This window comes from Stegostoma tigrinum, chromosome 9, assembly GCF_030684315.1.
Source record: "Stegostoma tigrinum isolate sSteTig4 chromosome 9, sSteTig4.hap1, whole genome shotgun sequence".
Taxonomy (NCBI): domain Eukaryota; kingdom Metazoa; phylum Chordata; class Chondrichthyes; order Orectolobiformes; family Stegostomatidae; genus Stegostoma; species Stegostoma tigrinum.
The window spans coordinates 70,743,863-70,759,609 of NC_081362.1; the positions used below are offsets into that span (position 1 = coordinate 70,743,863).

General features: G+C 39.0%; 1 protein-coding gene across 2 annotated transcripts in view; it reads right to left on the reverse strand.

The window, feature by feature from the left end:
- Positions 1–15,747, reverse strand: part of camkmt (calmodulin-lysine N-methyltransferase) — a 328,636-nt gene that overhangs the window by 79,036 nt on the left and 233,853 nt on the right. Inside the window, exons 4-6 of one of the 2 annotated variants that reach the window (XM_048535462.2) lie at positions 11,496–11,556; positions 9,078–9,132; positions 7,890–7,953 (exon numbers count right to left, since the gene is read on the reverse strand). In XM_048535462.2, coding sequence (XP_048391419.1) covers positions 7,890–7,953; positions 9,078–9,132; positions 11,496–11,556 — 180 coding nt within the window. Of the gene's footprint in view, positions 1–7,838; positions 7,954–9,077; positions 9,133–11,495; positions 11,557–15,747 lie in introns of both variants that reach the window. The other variant, XM_048535461.1, reaches the window with a different exon arrangement.

The window sequence follows — 15,747 nt, forward strand, 5'->3', positions numbered from 1 at the left end:
GCAGATGGTAGGATAGAAAAGTACGCATTAATGAGGTGAGATTTGCAGTTCAGAAGGCTGTTTGCAAACAATAATTCCCTTTAATAGACAAGTCATCACCTGCCCATCAGGAATCTTGTCTTGGCATTCAGAACTTAGTTAAACCTATCTGGTTCAGTTGCCTGTAGAAGATTCAGCCCTATCGAGTTTTGAGAAGATTTGTAGCTCAGGTTGAGGTTCTGGATGTGAGTTTGCTCGCTGAGCTGGAAGGTTAGTTTTCAGACGTTTCGTCACCATTCTAGGTAACATCATCAGTGAGCCTCCGACGAAGTGCTGGTGTTATGTCCCGCTTTCTAATCCAAGGAAACCTAACCAGGTAAATAGAAAGCGGGACATAACACCAGCGCTTCGTCGGAGGCTCACTGATGATGTTACCTAGAATGGTGACGAAACGTCTGAAAACTAACCTTCCAGCTCAGCGAGCAAACTCACATCCAGTCAGCCCTATATATCTCCTTAACAGACTTCACTGTAATTTTGTTAATGTATCTGTGAACCTAGTTTACAATTTATCTTAGCCAAACATGGCTCTCATACCCTCATGGTTACCTTTTTAAAAACACTAACCTCAAACCACATCTAAAGAAATGCAGCAAGCCTCTGAGCAAGACAAGTAGGTGCCTCTGACACAGACGAATGGATAAAGGAAAAGGCAAAAAAAGACCACACGTTGAAAGAAGGCACTGGAAATTGTTATTAACAAAGAACAACACAGCACAGGAAAAGGGTCTTTGACCCTTCTAGCCTGCATCGACACATTTTGCCCAGTCTCATTGTGTTCTCAAGAGGTAATAAGACATCGTTCAACTGAACTCAAAAAAAATCTGGATTTAACAGTTGGTCTAAATAATGACAATGTAACCATTATTAATTGTTGTAAATACCCATCTGATTTGACACTCAACCGTTAGTAATTGACAATAAATGCTAGCCTAGCCAGCAAAGTCCACATTCTAAAAATGAAAGGGTAAAAAAAGAACTACCCAAACATGTTCACTCAAAAAGCAGCCCCTATTCTTTTTTCAACTTTTCCTGTCAATGTTTGTGTCTGTCCTGGATGAACTGAAATCATTGTCACCCTACTGAAGTTGGACCTCTATCAATGAAATGTTCTTACTCGAAATTGCTTAACTCTAAATCAGTGACAACAATCCCTGTCCCCAAAGGGCTCTTGTCGTACAGTTGTAGTAATCCTACTTCTGGGCCAGGAGGCTTGAATTTAAGTGCTACCTACTCAAGAGGTGTTTAATAATATCCCTGAACAGGTTGTTGAGAAAAATATCTGATTTCTGAACCCCTATGTGTTTCCCTATTGGCAGTTAATCAACTTACTCTACTACATTTCCCACAACCAGATCAGAATTCTACCTTCTTTAGGCTGAAAATCTTACTGGTCAAAAAAAATCGAGTGTACTTCAGAATCTCCTCTTTCTCAGATTATTCCAGTTAATATCAGATTTAGTAAATTCCGGTATTGTCAATGTTATTTCATTCTTGCACCTCTGTTATTTCCCTGCAGTTTTGACCCTTTACAAACTATCAACAAGTGGGAAAGCTTTAGTGGTGTAATGGCACTTCTATTGTTTCTTAAATCTAAGCAAAAAGATTCTATACTTAACTCTTCAAGGTAGAAACATTGCTGCATAGTATGAAGTCATGTGTAGGTTGGAACGAAAGGTAACAAATCCTTTCCTGCAGATCATGAATGAAGTAGTTTAGATTTTTACGTGATCCAGCAGCTTTTGCGATTGTTTTCTTTTGGTGCCACATTTACTGAATTCAGTTGCACAAATTGTTATGGTGGGATTTCATTTTATCACTTCTATGTAGCCATTGCCACAACCACTATGCTACCATGCTATAATATTAGCTGATCTCATCAGGCTTGTCACAGGGATTCTACAAAACAGAACAAGTTTGAATCTTGCATCTGATGAACGTCTTTAGTTGAATGTCTCCGGAAGGAACTGCACTTGTTCACTTATTACGACACTGCTGTTGAATTCGAGTCTGCTATTGCTAGATTTCTGAACGCTTATGTGTTTCTCTATTGGCACTTAATTGACTTAGTCTACTGCATTTCCCAGAACCAGATCAGAATTCTAACTTTTTAAGGCTAAAATGTACTGGTCAATACATCATTACATACACTGGGACTGAAATCTATGACCATCTTTATTGTCGATCATTATAGATAAATTGAAAGATGGGACTATGACAGATTGGGATTTCTGGTCAGTGTGGATGAGTTGGGCAGAAGGGTCTGTTTCCGTGCTGCATGACTGCACAACCAATGAATACTTTTGGAGTTCAAAGTTGCTGTTGATTAGTTTAGCCAACACACACATAGTAGAATTTCTCATGAAGTAAAGGAATAAGCAGATGCCATTTTTAAAATTCGGTTGAGCGATGAATGTTGGACTGGACACCAGAAAAACTGGCTGCTTGAATACAGCCAAGGAATCTTTTACACTCAGCTGACCATGGTTGAACAGATTTAAGACAATCCAGAACCAATGTAACTACTCCACATTCTCACCCACCCTGTGAACCTCTCATTCCATGCTGCCAAGAATCTTAACAACCCTCTACCTTAAAAATATTCAGAGCTTCCATCATCTTTTGAGAAAGAGTTCCAGAGTCTCATGATCCTGTGAGAATAATTTTCTCTTCATCTCATTCATTCTTATTTAATTTGTTAAATTTTTGTCACTTACTTTATTTATTTATCCCTTTGTATCCCTGCACCATGAGCTTTTATATCTTCTCCATTAAGCTTTGATGTGGCACCTTATCAAATGGAAATTGAAGTACAGTACATCACAGCACGTTAGCTCTTCAAAGAACTCAAATAAATATATTAAGCAAGACTTCCCTTTCACAGAAAATCCATATATCTTCCTCATAGCAAATTTAGCAACTATATCTTTGGTCCCTTCATCATGATCATTTATATGAATTATAAGAAGTTGGAACTCCAACACAGGTTCATGTGGCACACCACTTAGAGTCATACTGCTCGGAAACAGACCCTTTGGTCCAACTCATCTGCAGATCAGACATCCCAATATGACCTCGTCCCATTTGCCAGCATTTGGCCCATATCCATGTCAACCATTCCTATACATATACCCATCCAGATGCCTTTTAAATGTTGTAATTGTACCCACCTCCATCATTTCCTGTGGCAGCTCATTTCATACACGCACTACCCTCTTGTGAAGAAGTTAACCCTCAAGTCCTTTTTAAATCTTTCCTCTCTCACCTTAAACCTATGCCCTATAGTTTTGGGCTCTCCGACCCCAAGAAAAAGACCTTGACTACGCACCCTATCCATGCTCTTCATGATTTTCTAAGCCTCAATAAGATCACCCCTCAGCCTCTGATGCTCCTATTCAGCCTCTCCCTACAAACCATCCAATCCTGGCAAAATCCTTGTAAATAATGAAATGTGAGGCTGGATGAACACAGCAGGCCCAGCAGCATCTCAGGAGCACAAAAGCTGACGTTTCGGGCCTAGACCCTTCATCAGAGAGGGGGATGGGATCCTCCAACCCTTCCGCCATCTACAATCCGACCCCACCACCTAAGACATTTTTCCATCCCCACCCCTATCTGCTTTCCGGAGAGACCACTCTCTCCGTGACTCCCTTGTTCACTCCACACTGCCCTCCAACCCCACCACACCCGGCACCTTCCCCTGCAACCGCAGGAAATGCTACACTTGCCCCCACACCTCCTCCTTCACCCCTATCCCAGGCCCCAAGATGACTTTCCACATTAAGCAGAGGTTCACCTGCACATCAGCCAATGTGGTATACTACACCCAGTGTGGCTTCCTCTACATTGGGGAAACCAAGCGGAGGCTTGGGGACCGCTTTGCAGAACACCTCCGCTCGGTTCGCAATAAACAACTGCACCTCCCAGTCGCAAACCATTTCCACTCCCCCTCCCATTCTTTAGATGGCATGTCCATCATGGGCCTCCTGCAGTGCCACAATCATGCCATCCGAAGGTTGCAGGAACAGCAACTCATATTCCGCTTGGGAACCCTGCAGCCCAATGGTATCAATGTGGACTTCTCCAGCTTCAAAATCTCCCCTTCCCCCACTGCATCCCTAAACCAGCCCAGTTCGTCCCCTCCACCCACTGCATCCCAAAACCAGTCCAACCTGTCTCTGCCTCCCTAACCTGTTCTTCCTCTCACCCATCCCTTCCTCCCACCCCAAGCCGCACCTCCATCTCCTACCTACTAACCTCATCCCACCTCCTTGACCTGTCCGTCTTCCCTGGACTGACCTCTCGCCTCCCTACCTCCCCACCTATACTCTCCTCTCCACCTATCTTCTTTTCTCTCCATCTTCGGTCCGCCTCCCCCTCTCTCCCTATTTATTCCAGAACCCTCACCCCATCCCCCTCTCTGATGAAGGGTCTAGGCCCGAAACGTCAGCTTTTGTGCTCCTGAGATGCTGCTGGGCCTGCTGTGTTCATCCAGCCTCACATTTCATTATCTTGGATTCTCCAGCATCTGCAGTTCCCATTATCACTGATACAAAATCCTTGTAAATGTTTTCTGCACCATCTCATTTTTTTAACCACACCCTTCCTACAGAAAGGTGATCATACTTACACACAGTATTCTAAACCTGGCCCCACCAATGTCCTGTGCAGCCATAACATGACGTTCTAACTCCCATACTCAAATGTTCTGGCCAATAAAGGCAACTGTGCCAAATGTCTTCTGCACCACCCTGTCTACTTGCAATTCTGCTTTCAAGAAACTATGCACTTGCACCCATAGGTCTCTTGTTCAGCAACATCCCCCAGGGCCCTACCATTAACTGTATAAGTCCTGCCCTAATTTGCCTTAACAAAATGCAACACCTCACATTTATCTAAACTTAACTGATTAAAAGTCCTGGGGAGTATTTATTAAACATGGCTAACTATTAAGTTCTTGCAGAAAGTATCAGTAATCAATAATAGATGGGGGTAATTAATGTAGAAACTTAAAATACAGTGTCCCAAAATGATAGGAATTGAAAGGCTTGGTGAGAGGGAGGAACTAAAGGAACTGCCTATTAGGAGAGAAAGGGTGTTGGAGAAATTGATGGGATTGAAAGCTGATAATTCCCCAGTGCCTGATAATCTACATCACAGGGGTGGCACGGTGGCTTGGCACCCTTAGGCGACTGTCTATGTGGAGTTTGCATGTTCTCCCCTTTTCTGCGTGAGCTTCCAGCAGATGCTCCGGTTTCCTCCCACAGTCCCAAGATGTGCAGATTAGGTGGATTAGCCATGGGAAATGCAGGGTTACAGGGAAAGGGTAGGGACATGGATCTGGGTGGGATGCTCTTCGGAGGGGTGGTGTGGACTTATTGGGATGATTAGCCTCTTTCCACACTGTGAGCATTCTATAATTCAATGAGTACTTCAGGAAGTGGTCCTAGAAATAGTGGATGCATTGGTGGTCACCTTCAAAGATTCTTTGGACTCTGTAATTGAGTTCCCACAGATTGGAGGGCTGCTACTGTAACCCTATTATTTAACAGAAGGAAGATAGAGAGAAAATAGGAAATTATAGACTAGTGAGTCTGTCACTGGTAGTGGAGAAGGTGCTGGGGTCCATTATCAATCATTTTATAGTAAAATAATTACAAAACAGTGGTAGATCAGTTACAATCATCAAGGATTTACAAAAGGGAAATCATGCTTGATAAATCTACTGGAATTCTTGGAGGATGTAACCAGCAGAGTTGTTTGGGGGAGCCAGTGGATATGGTTTATTTGGACTTTCAGAAGGCTTTTGACAAAGTCCCACATAGAAGATTAATGCAACAAGTGAAAATGCATGGGATTGGGTATATTACATTGAGATGGATGGAAAATTATTAGCACACAGGAAAATAAGAGCAGGAATAAATGGGTCTTTTTATGAATGGCAGGCACTGACTAGTGGAGTACTGCAGGGATCAGTACAGCTATTCACAATATATGTTAATGATTTAGATGGGGAACTAAATGTAATATCTCAAAATTTACGGCTAACTGAAAGTTGACACACCCTCTGCCACTGTCAAGCCAATTTTGTATCTAATTGGCAAGCTCTCCCTGGATCCTATATGATCTAACCTTACTAACCAGTCTACAATGTGGAATCTTGTCAAAGTCCATGTAGACAATGTCTTCCACTCTGCTTTATTCTTTCTGCTTGCTCACATCTTCAAAAAAGCTCAAACAACTTTGTGAGACATTATTTCCCACACACAAAGTCATGCTGACTAGCTCTAATCAGTTCTTGCCTTTCCAAATGCATGTCAATCCTGTCTCTCAGGAGCCCCTCCAACAACAAGCAATGTCTGGCTCGCCCGTCTATAGTTCCACTGTCTTTCCTTGCAGACTTTCTTAAGTAATGGCTCAACAGTAGACACCATCCAATCTTCAGGCATCTCATTTGCGGCTGTCGATGAAACAAATATCTCTGCCAGGGGCCCTGCAATTTCTTCCCTCACTTCCCACAACATCTTGGGATACAACCTCTCCCATTTGAAATACAATTGCGTTAAGTTGGGCCTGGGGGTACTTCTTCTGGCAATGGAGCAAATATCTCCTTATCAATTCAGCTTTTCGTTTCTTTTACTCCAAAGGCACTGACATTTTCCTGGTTTGATTTATTCTTATTTCATTCAACTTTCGCCACATATTAAGGAAACTATCTTACTTGTAAAATATGCTTAGTAATTGAAAATTTTTTAAAACATCATGTTAATTTATTAATTATGTAAACCATGTTTTCCACTTTTCCTTGGTATCCAAATCTTTGATTACTCCAAATACATTTCTTATCCAAAACTAGAAATCTGTATGGTTCTCATTCATTTGGGTTGAGTTTCTCAAATTTAAGCATATTATTCCAAGTTTGACTATATTGGAGAACAAGCTGCGTACAAGATGGTTGTGTTGTATCTATATGAGCTGCATCCTTGCAACCACATTGTGGGTCTCAACCTTCTTATAGTTTATTACATGCACTGCCTCAATTCATGTATCACCATCTTGCAACTAGTAAGTGGATAATCATTTAATAAAGCAGCTTGTATCAAGACATGTTTAATGCAGAAGCCCATAAAGAACTTTACATAGTGAAAACAGATACCAAGCAGCAGTGCAACAGTTAGAGAAGATACCTAAATGCTAAGAGAGAAGTTTGAAGGCAAAGAATTTTGAGGAGGGGCTGTAGGAAGAGAATCATGTTAAAAATATTGCTACTATTGGACTTGTGGGAGGCAAACTGCAGAGGATATAATCTGAATATTGCAGATCTTGAAATGAAACATAGGGAAGGGAAAGAAAAAATAACCCATGACAGTCTTCTACATAATACTGAATTAATGTAAAACTTCTAGAGTGCAGATATTAATTGAACATACAATTTTTTCTTCCATCAGCTACTCATCTGTAAAGTACATCAGTCTAATTCATCTCCAAAAGTATTTATGGCTTGACTTAATGAGCACAAGATTAATTCTGGTTTACTTTTAATTTGATAAATAATAAGTAATCATCATGCCTGGAAAATGGAAAAAATAACGGGAAGTCCAGAACAGATTAAATAACATTTGCTTGGGGAAGGTAAGTACAGCTGTTTGGGTGTGACAATTGACATTTCAAAGACTTCCTATATTTTTGAATTTTCTTTTCATTTTCATGACTTATTTCTAGAAATTTATCAGGTTTTTCAGCTGATGGTATTTGATTGAAAACAAATGTAGTATAATTCTGGTGATTACATGTCTTACATTTAAAAAAAACTTTTGGGCTTTGAGATGAGATTGCACGAGGAAGGATACTTTTGATGGCTTTTTCATTCCCATCAGTTAATAGAAGTTCTTTGACATCTGCAGAAATAGCAACCTGCAAAAAGAAAATAGCATCGAACGATGAGCAAATATGCTTGTCTTGTGTGGAAGTGAAGACAGAAGTGACAAGCCTTCAGTATCATGCTTCTTCACCTATTTCTTAGTAACAATCTTCAATCTTTTTTCATTTTATGTCTGCATTATTTTAATCATTCAATCAAATCAGTCAATACTTTTATCATTCCATTTGCGGGAACCTCTATCTTGCTATCATTCTGTTCAGTAATTGGATTGTGACAGTGGATGATGGTATTCTGAGAGGCTTTCATTTGCAGCCTTCTGTTTATCTAGTACAGCCATCATACTAGGCTGTCACTCTGCCTTTCAGCTTGCCTCTGTCTGCCCGCCTGATGCCCTTCACATAACTTTGCATTGGAAGCAGATGGCTTTGTAAGGGTAATTTTTTTTGTGTGTATGTGTGCATGTGTAGCTGACATGCTCATACATTTGCGAGTAACCTAGACACATTATATAAGAGTACGACAGGTTTGTCAAATGTCAATCAGTGCAACAATATGCTTTCTATTTTGGAGAGAAATAAAAACTTGTCTCTACTGCACTGCAATGATACATAATATCTGCTGAACACATGAGTATAAAGAATGTAGAGGTGACAGCTCCTGACTGGTCAATCTAAGTTAAAAGAATCTAATTGCTGGAAGTCTGGATCATGCTTGTTGACATAATAATACAACTAAACATTAACAACTATATCACAGCGCTCCAACTGTGATTTTTTTTTTGCTGATGCTTTTCATGTATTTGGGAAAATGGACTGTCAATTGAAATGCTTTGACTGTGGCAATGGAAGTAGCTCTTCTTGGGGCCTGCAATGTCACAACACGGGATACTGAGTGCACCCAGATGAAATGTTTCTGCTCATCTAAAGCAACCATCAAAATCAATACGATACGAAAGCAAGTCAAGCCAGAGGGTGTCTCAAGACTGTACAGCGTGACCTCAACTGATGTAGATGACAGTCCTTATGACCCAGCAGTTCAGAGGCGACTGAACACTTTCCTTCCCCTCCCTCCTTCCTTTATTCACTCTTGAATGGAGGGTTGGGGGCAGGGTTTAGAGTGGGACGGTGGGGAATAGAAGTGAATTGAGAAAACCTACCATGAGACCAGCCAAGCATGTCATTCCACCTCCCAGCTCACAAACTGCAAGGCCTCTGCAGAGAAATAACATTTAGAGAAAAGGTAAATTACAGAACCCAGCCGAAGTTAGACAACACAATTTCGGAGGCATATACATTACAGCAAATTCAACATCTACAGAAACACATCAACAAGCAGGAAGTTACAAAGATATGAAAGGCAGAAGTCTTGCTGCTTCACTGGATCACCACATGTAGCTTGCTATTTAAAAATAATTATATAAAAAATAATTGTGTGGCATGCTAAGCAGTGGGGGTTCTCATTAGTGTTCACTGCAACACTAACACTGCTGTGCTGCAAATCTGAAAAGGTTCCATTTTTATCAAGAGAGGCTCTGTGTCTTGATTATGCCTCCTGTGATGGCACAGTGAATCAGTGAGGAAAAGCTAAACAAAAGAGAGGCAGAAGGAGTTTGAATCTTTCCTTTAGCCAAATACTTGTTCAATTCAGTAACTACTGTAATAGAATAAAGGAAAGACAAATAGCTTTAGATTATCAGCATACTTAAAGGGAAACCTCAAGGCAGGTCCACTTTACACATCTTTAGAAGTTTGAAAAATTACAACCAATATATTTTCATTTGCACTAATGTCATTAAAACACTTGTTCCTCAGCATTGAATGGTTATTATTTGGACTTACAGATACTAACGGTGCAAGTGAGATGGAGTACAGAATTGAAATCACACGATAACTGCAGTAGTTGGAGTAAATGACTAACACTAATGAAAATATATTGCATCTTTGAATTCAGTAACTGATCTCAATTTGGTCTCGGATAACATCATTAGACATCACTGCATAAACTGATATATAAAAAAAACTAACTGTACCCCTCCCTCGTTTTCTCCACTTCACCATAAAGGCGTTCATTAATAGTGTGTTATTGCTCCAAAATTAGAATCAGCTTCCAGTAGCTCACCCAAACTGCCACCGTGTGTCTAATCCTTGGCCCTTAGAGCTGCCAATCTATTCTATCCCATAGCCCATCACAATTGATCCTGTTTTTGTCCTCTCCAGTCGTATTCATTCCAGAAGAGGTCTTCAGAAAATAATCAGTAATGGCAGCCCCACCAATTTTTGGCATCTTCTTTAGCCCAGAGGAACTGATTGTCAGCTGAAGTCATCAAATGTAGCATCTTATGCGGATAAATTTGAGACCTTCCTCGTCTGCAAAATTCAGTTCTGCAGAGAAGGGGAATGTGGACTTCTCAACTCTACTCTGAGAGGAACCATAATTATTTTTCAGATGGCCGTTCCTTTAAAGTCAAAATATCAATAATGAGAAAACACTAAAACAAAACAATAAAGAGGGGACAAGTAAAACCACTAAAATCAGCTATGTCTGACACATATAAACGGCCTTATTATTATTTTGTTTCATGAGAGGTTAGCTGTCTACAACTGTGGGAAAATGTAGTGGGCTGTTGAAAGGATTTTGCCAAATCGTAACAGCAAGGTTTTTTTCTACTCATTCGCAGGTTATGGACATTGTCCTTGAGAAGGTAATGGTGAGTTCCCTTCTTGAACTTCTACAGATCATGCTGCCTGATGTTGGGAGCCAATGCCTGACATTCATTTGCTTCCTTAGAACAATCTAAAAACTGATGTCTTTATCTTACCCAAAACTTATAAAGCTTTCGTTACTTCTTTTTAAGAAAAGCCAAAAAAAATCCTGTGTTTCCATAACTGTTTGACAGTCTCTCTTCCCATTTGTGTATTTAAACTGTTGCATTTTAATTGGAATTGGTTCAAGTATGAAAGAGGCAAAGTGTCTAATTTGAGATTATTCAGCTGTCAAGTCAAAACTAAACTGCATTTAAAATGTATGAAGCCTTGTGCAATTTCAACCGTATAAGATCAGATCTGATGAGCTGTAAATACTTAGCGACAACACAAAATCATCTGATGTAAATTTTGCTTCCAAAGCAATAAAGCTAAAAGTAAGTAAATATGCTAATTAAAATATTATGATAAAACAATAAACAAAATTAATGTTAAGATTTGATTTGAAGAAATTTTGATGGGTAGTTTTACTGAATCTTTTACACATTACACAATAGGTGATTCCTGTCATTGTGAAGGTTATTAGAAACAAAGGCAATGAAGGCTCACTGGCTGTGGCTTCACTTTTATTTTCCAAATAAAAAGGGAAAAAAAAAGTGAAGCCAAATATCTCAAGTGAAAATGAAGAGTCTTTGGCATATTTTACTTAGCAGGAGGCATCTAAAGTGAAACAGTATATCCAGGCAATCCCACAAAGTCCAACTGCAAAAGTTATGATTATCTAAAACCATCTTGACTAATTTATATATGCAATCACTTCATACTAAATAAATGGAGAACTACTAAGTTGGTAGAGAAATATTTTCACATACCTAAACATATTATTATGTTTTATACAGTAATAAGCCAAAACCTCCTCTGAAGGCCAAATACCTAAAACAAAATAAGAGCAAGTGTTATTACTACAGCACAAATTGACATGAACTAATTATCTTTGTTTAAAGGGAGAAAACTCTCAGAATACTAGCAGTTTCTACAGAATATTTCTAATCCCAACCACTAAGTAAATTGGCAAAATAATTCCAATTTTACATTTAGATGAGAGGAAAAATACTGGTAGTAATTATATAAATTGCATCAGGAACAGGAAACAAAGAGAAAGCTTGTCCGTAAATATCACAAATTATTATTCAGGCAGGTGTTTAATGTAAAACCTCACTTGTGTGGTAAAACAGCTCACTACCACAGCTTAACTCATTCAGTGTGGCACCTAAGAAAATGTGGAATGAAAGGATCCAAAGAACCCAACTCAACCAATTCTTACAAAAGAAAGTGCTAATAATATCAAAACAATATAAATAATCAAATAAACATTTTGCAATAAATCATCTTATCAGCTAATAATAAATTGTCTACTATCAGTTGAATCATACAATAAAAATGCTAACTTTGTTTTTCCCTTTGAAAGCAATAAAAATAAATAATGTCATTATTTGCCAAATCAGACAAGGTAAATAACTAATACTTCTCCAATGAAACCAACCAATTTCTGAAAGTTTCCAGTACAGAGTTTTGGATTAATCAAAGATTGAATGTGTTACTGCATGACAAATAAAAATTTGATTCTGGGGTCAGCAGATCATAGCCTTAGTTAACAAAAGATGTATACCCCATTTTTCTGAAGAAGGGTCGTGACCCAAAACATCAACTTTCCTGGTCCTCTGATGCTACCTGGCCTGCCATGTTCCTCCAGGTCCACACTGTGTTACTTCAATCAGTAGTGTCTGTAATTATTTTGGATTTGCTCCCTCAAAGGTTAGACCTTCTCCAACTTATGAAAGGGACCATTCTTGAATGCATATGCACTGAGCTACAGCAGGTTTGTCAACCTTGGGGAACATCAAAGTTGAACTGTACTTAATGTACGTCTCATATGAATTATCTTGACACAGAAACTGAGCTTGGGGCCTTCTGTTTACTTGAGTATTCAGCATATTTGCTTTACAAGTTGATTGACTGGTACTGAAATATTTTGAAAGTAAGTACATCGCACCTAGAGACAGCATTAAGAAATTATTAGCTGAGATTCAGTTTTGACCAGTGGGCACATGAGGGAAGTGCAGACCAGGTCGCAGAAAATGCACACAATAAGCATTGCTTTTAAGAAAGTAAGGAATTCTTCACTATTGCTTCTTCTGTGTCTGCAGGATGTCCCATTGCACTTTTTGATCTTTTTGAATTATAGTCACTCCAATAGGCAGAAAGCATAATTACCAATGAATAAATAAATCAGAGTAAACACCCAGATGCAGTTGGTAACATTTTGATGATGACACTGGAGGGATTAATGTTGTCTTGGATACTGGAGAGAGTTCTACTATGTGTCCTTCAAATAGTACGATGGAATCTGAAATTTTTCTGAGTGTTCAAATGGATGATTGGTTTATCATTTTATCCAAAACAAAAAGCTGTGTTGGCCATTTGTTATGTAATTATGGTTTGTGTGTACATTCCTGCACCATTTTCTCTGATGTCTTGCAAGCAACAACCTTTGGCTCCCCCTTATTTCTCACTTACGTGCTGCCCCCTCAGCAACATCATCCAAACACATATCAAGTTCCACACATCTGACAATACTGAGCTCTACCTTGCCACACTACCTCGCTTCATCCTTCCACAATCATTAATCTACTTGAAAGGCATCCAGTATGTGACATGAAGAAATTCCTTCCTACAAAATATTGATAGACTAACGCCATTGTTTTCAGGTCCCAGCAAAAGTCTATTCATTAGCAGACTACAACCACCTCCCCGATAATTGTCAGAGATTGAATTGGACTCATAACCAAGGTATGGTATTTGACTTGGAGATTAATTTCTGACCAGATATGTGCTCTGTTATTCAAATTGCACACTTTCAACATTATACATTACCGGATTTAGCCCCTGCCTCAGCTCACTTGAAATCTTATCAATGCCTTTGTTATCTCCAGACTTGGCTACACCAATATACTCTATACTTAGAGCTTATTCTAGACTCTAACTTGCACAAAATCCTATTCACCAATCACAACAGTGCATGCTCATTTCCACCACTGCAGCAAGTCTCTATTCTAAAATGATAATCCTGTTTTAAAACACATACATAGCTTTTCACATCTCCACCTCTGAACTCAACCAGCACTACAACCCTTCTGATTTCTTTGAATTTTATCTACATGAATATCACCTTATACACCACAGTCAAATTTAATTTGAAAACATTCAGGAAGATTCTTGGGACATTTTGCTAAATCAGGCACATAGTCTAAACAAATATTATGTAACAAAGCTGTTGCTACCGCATTAAAACAATTTATTTTTAAATGTTTATTATTTTCCATGTTGAGGCTATGAACTTCAGTTTCATTTCATTGGTTATGGAGAACACTCAAAAAGGCTTTGTTTTCTGTTGAATTGTCGCAATCATGCAAGTAAATACCATTCTGTTTAAAACATACACTGTCTATAACTGGCATCCATGCCCAGATAAGTGATAAATTAGGTTCCCAGTTAACATGTAGAAGATATTAAACAAGTCTGACAAAATAGTTCTATGAAAAGTCAATTTTTGGGGTAAAAAAAGCTTACTTGTTAAATGCAGTCACTATTTTAATACTAGCTCGTCATTGTGTGACCCTTCTGAACTTAGCTTTTTAGATGATTTGCACACTAAGAAGTCAGATAATTCGTAAGCCTCCTCTATTTCAGATCCAATAATGGATAAAGAAGCATCTCCACATGATCAACTTGCAATCTACCCAAGCATACTGGTACTCCAGGATTAAGGACAAGATTTGCATAGAGTTAAAGTAAAACAAAAGCAGCTTTAACAATGCACTATTTTCGAGTAACAGTTATCAATGTCATTCCAAAAGTTAGATCTTCATTCTCTCCCTAACCAAAGATGAACCCATACATCTGTTTCTAATTGTAAAAGAAAGCTCAATTTTTCTGTGAAAAAGACAAAATGTGATTGATGAAAATAGAAAATAAAAATGAATGGTGAAAATATATAGTAAACCGATCAACGGACATTCAGAACTCACGAAGCACACCTAGAACGTCAGCTACACTTCTTTATTTCCAGCAAAACTGCAAGTGATCAGGGAATCTTTAATTTTAACAATAGGGATGAAACCCCATGAACATTTCCCTGTGAAAACATTCTGCAGGCCCTTTTGAGGGATCCAAAGTGTGATAAGAAAGCAATTCCTCTCGCCGCTTCGGGGTATGAAACTTGCTTTTGGCTAAGATTTAAACTTCCTCAGGAAAGGCATCTGAGTGACCCCAAAAGGAAGACCACTATCTGACCAAATAAAACAGGTGCCAAATTTTTACTGAATATTTGCTACATAGCAGTGGGCTAGCTCTATAGCTAATAAGGGATCCCTTTGTATTGATCATTCTTTTTCTTTTGCTGGGACATATAGGATACCTACAATAGGGCCTTTTGGCAGGTATACATCCCACTGTATCTCTTGGAGTAAGGTGAGTACAATTCCTCCTTTAACATGGCCAAAGAAAAACCAAGAAATACTCTGAAAGTTGGGTACTAGTCCATAAAAACTATAAGAACTGTGGATTCTGTAAATCAGAAACAAAAACAGAAGCTGCTGGAAAGGCTCAGCAGGTCTCGCAGCATCTGTGAAGAAAAATCAGAGTTAATGTTTTGGGTCCAGTCACCCTTCCTCAGAACTCATTATTAGTCTAATTGGGGTGGATGGTGAAGCACTCCTCACCACCTCATGTCCAGTTGTCACAGTAAGCATACAGGGCATATCACAATGGGTGGAAACTTGAGTAATCTCGGTCACATCAAAAATGCGCTCTTACCATCAGAATTGTTGGAGTCAGGTGGAATATTTTCCCTACCACATTTATAGACCACATATGAGAAAAAACAACAATATTTCACTTTTTATTTAAAACCAGTGCTTTTATGATTTATTATTTTCACTACAAACACAAGGAACACTTTATCAAGTTGATTTATGAAGAGGAAAGTAAGGTCATAGAGTCATACAGTGCAGAAACAGATCCTTCGATTCAACTCGTCCATGCCGATCATTTTTCCCCAAACAA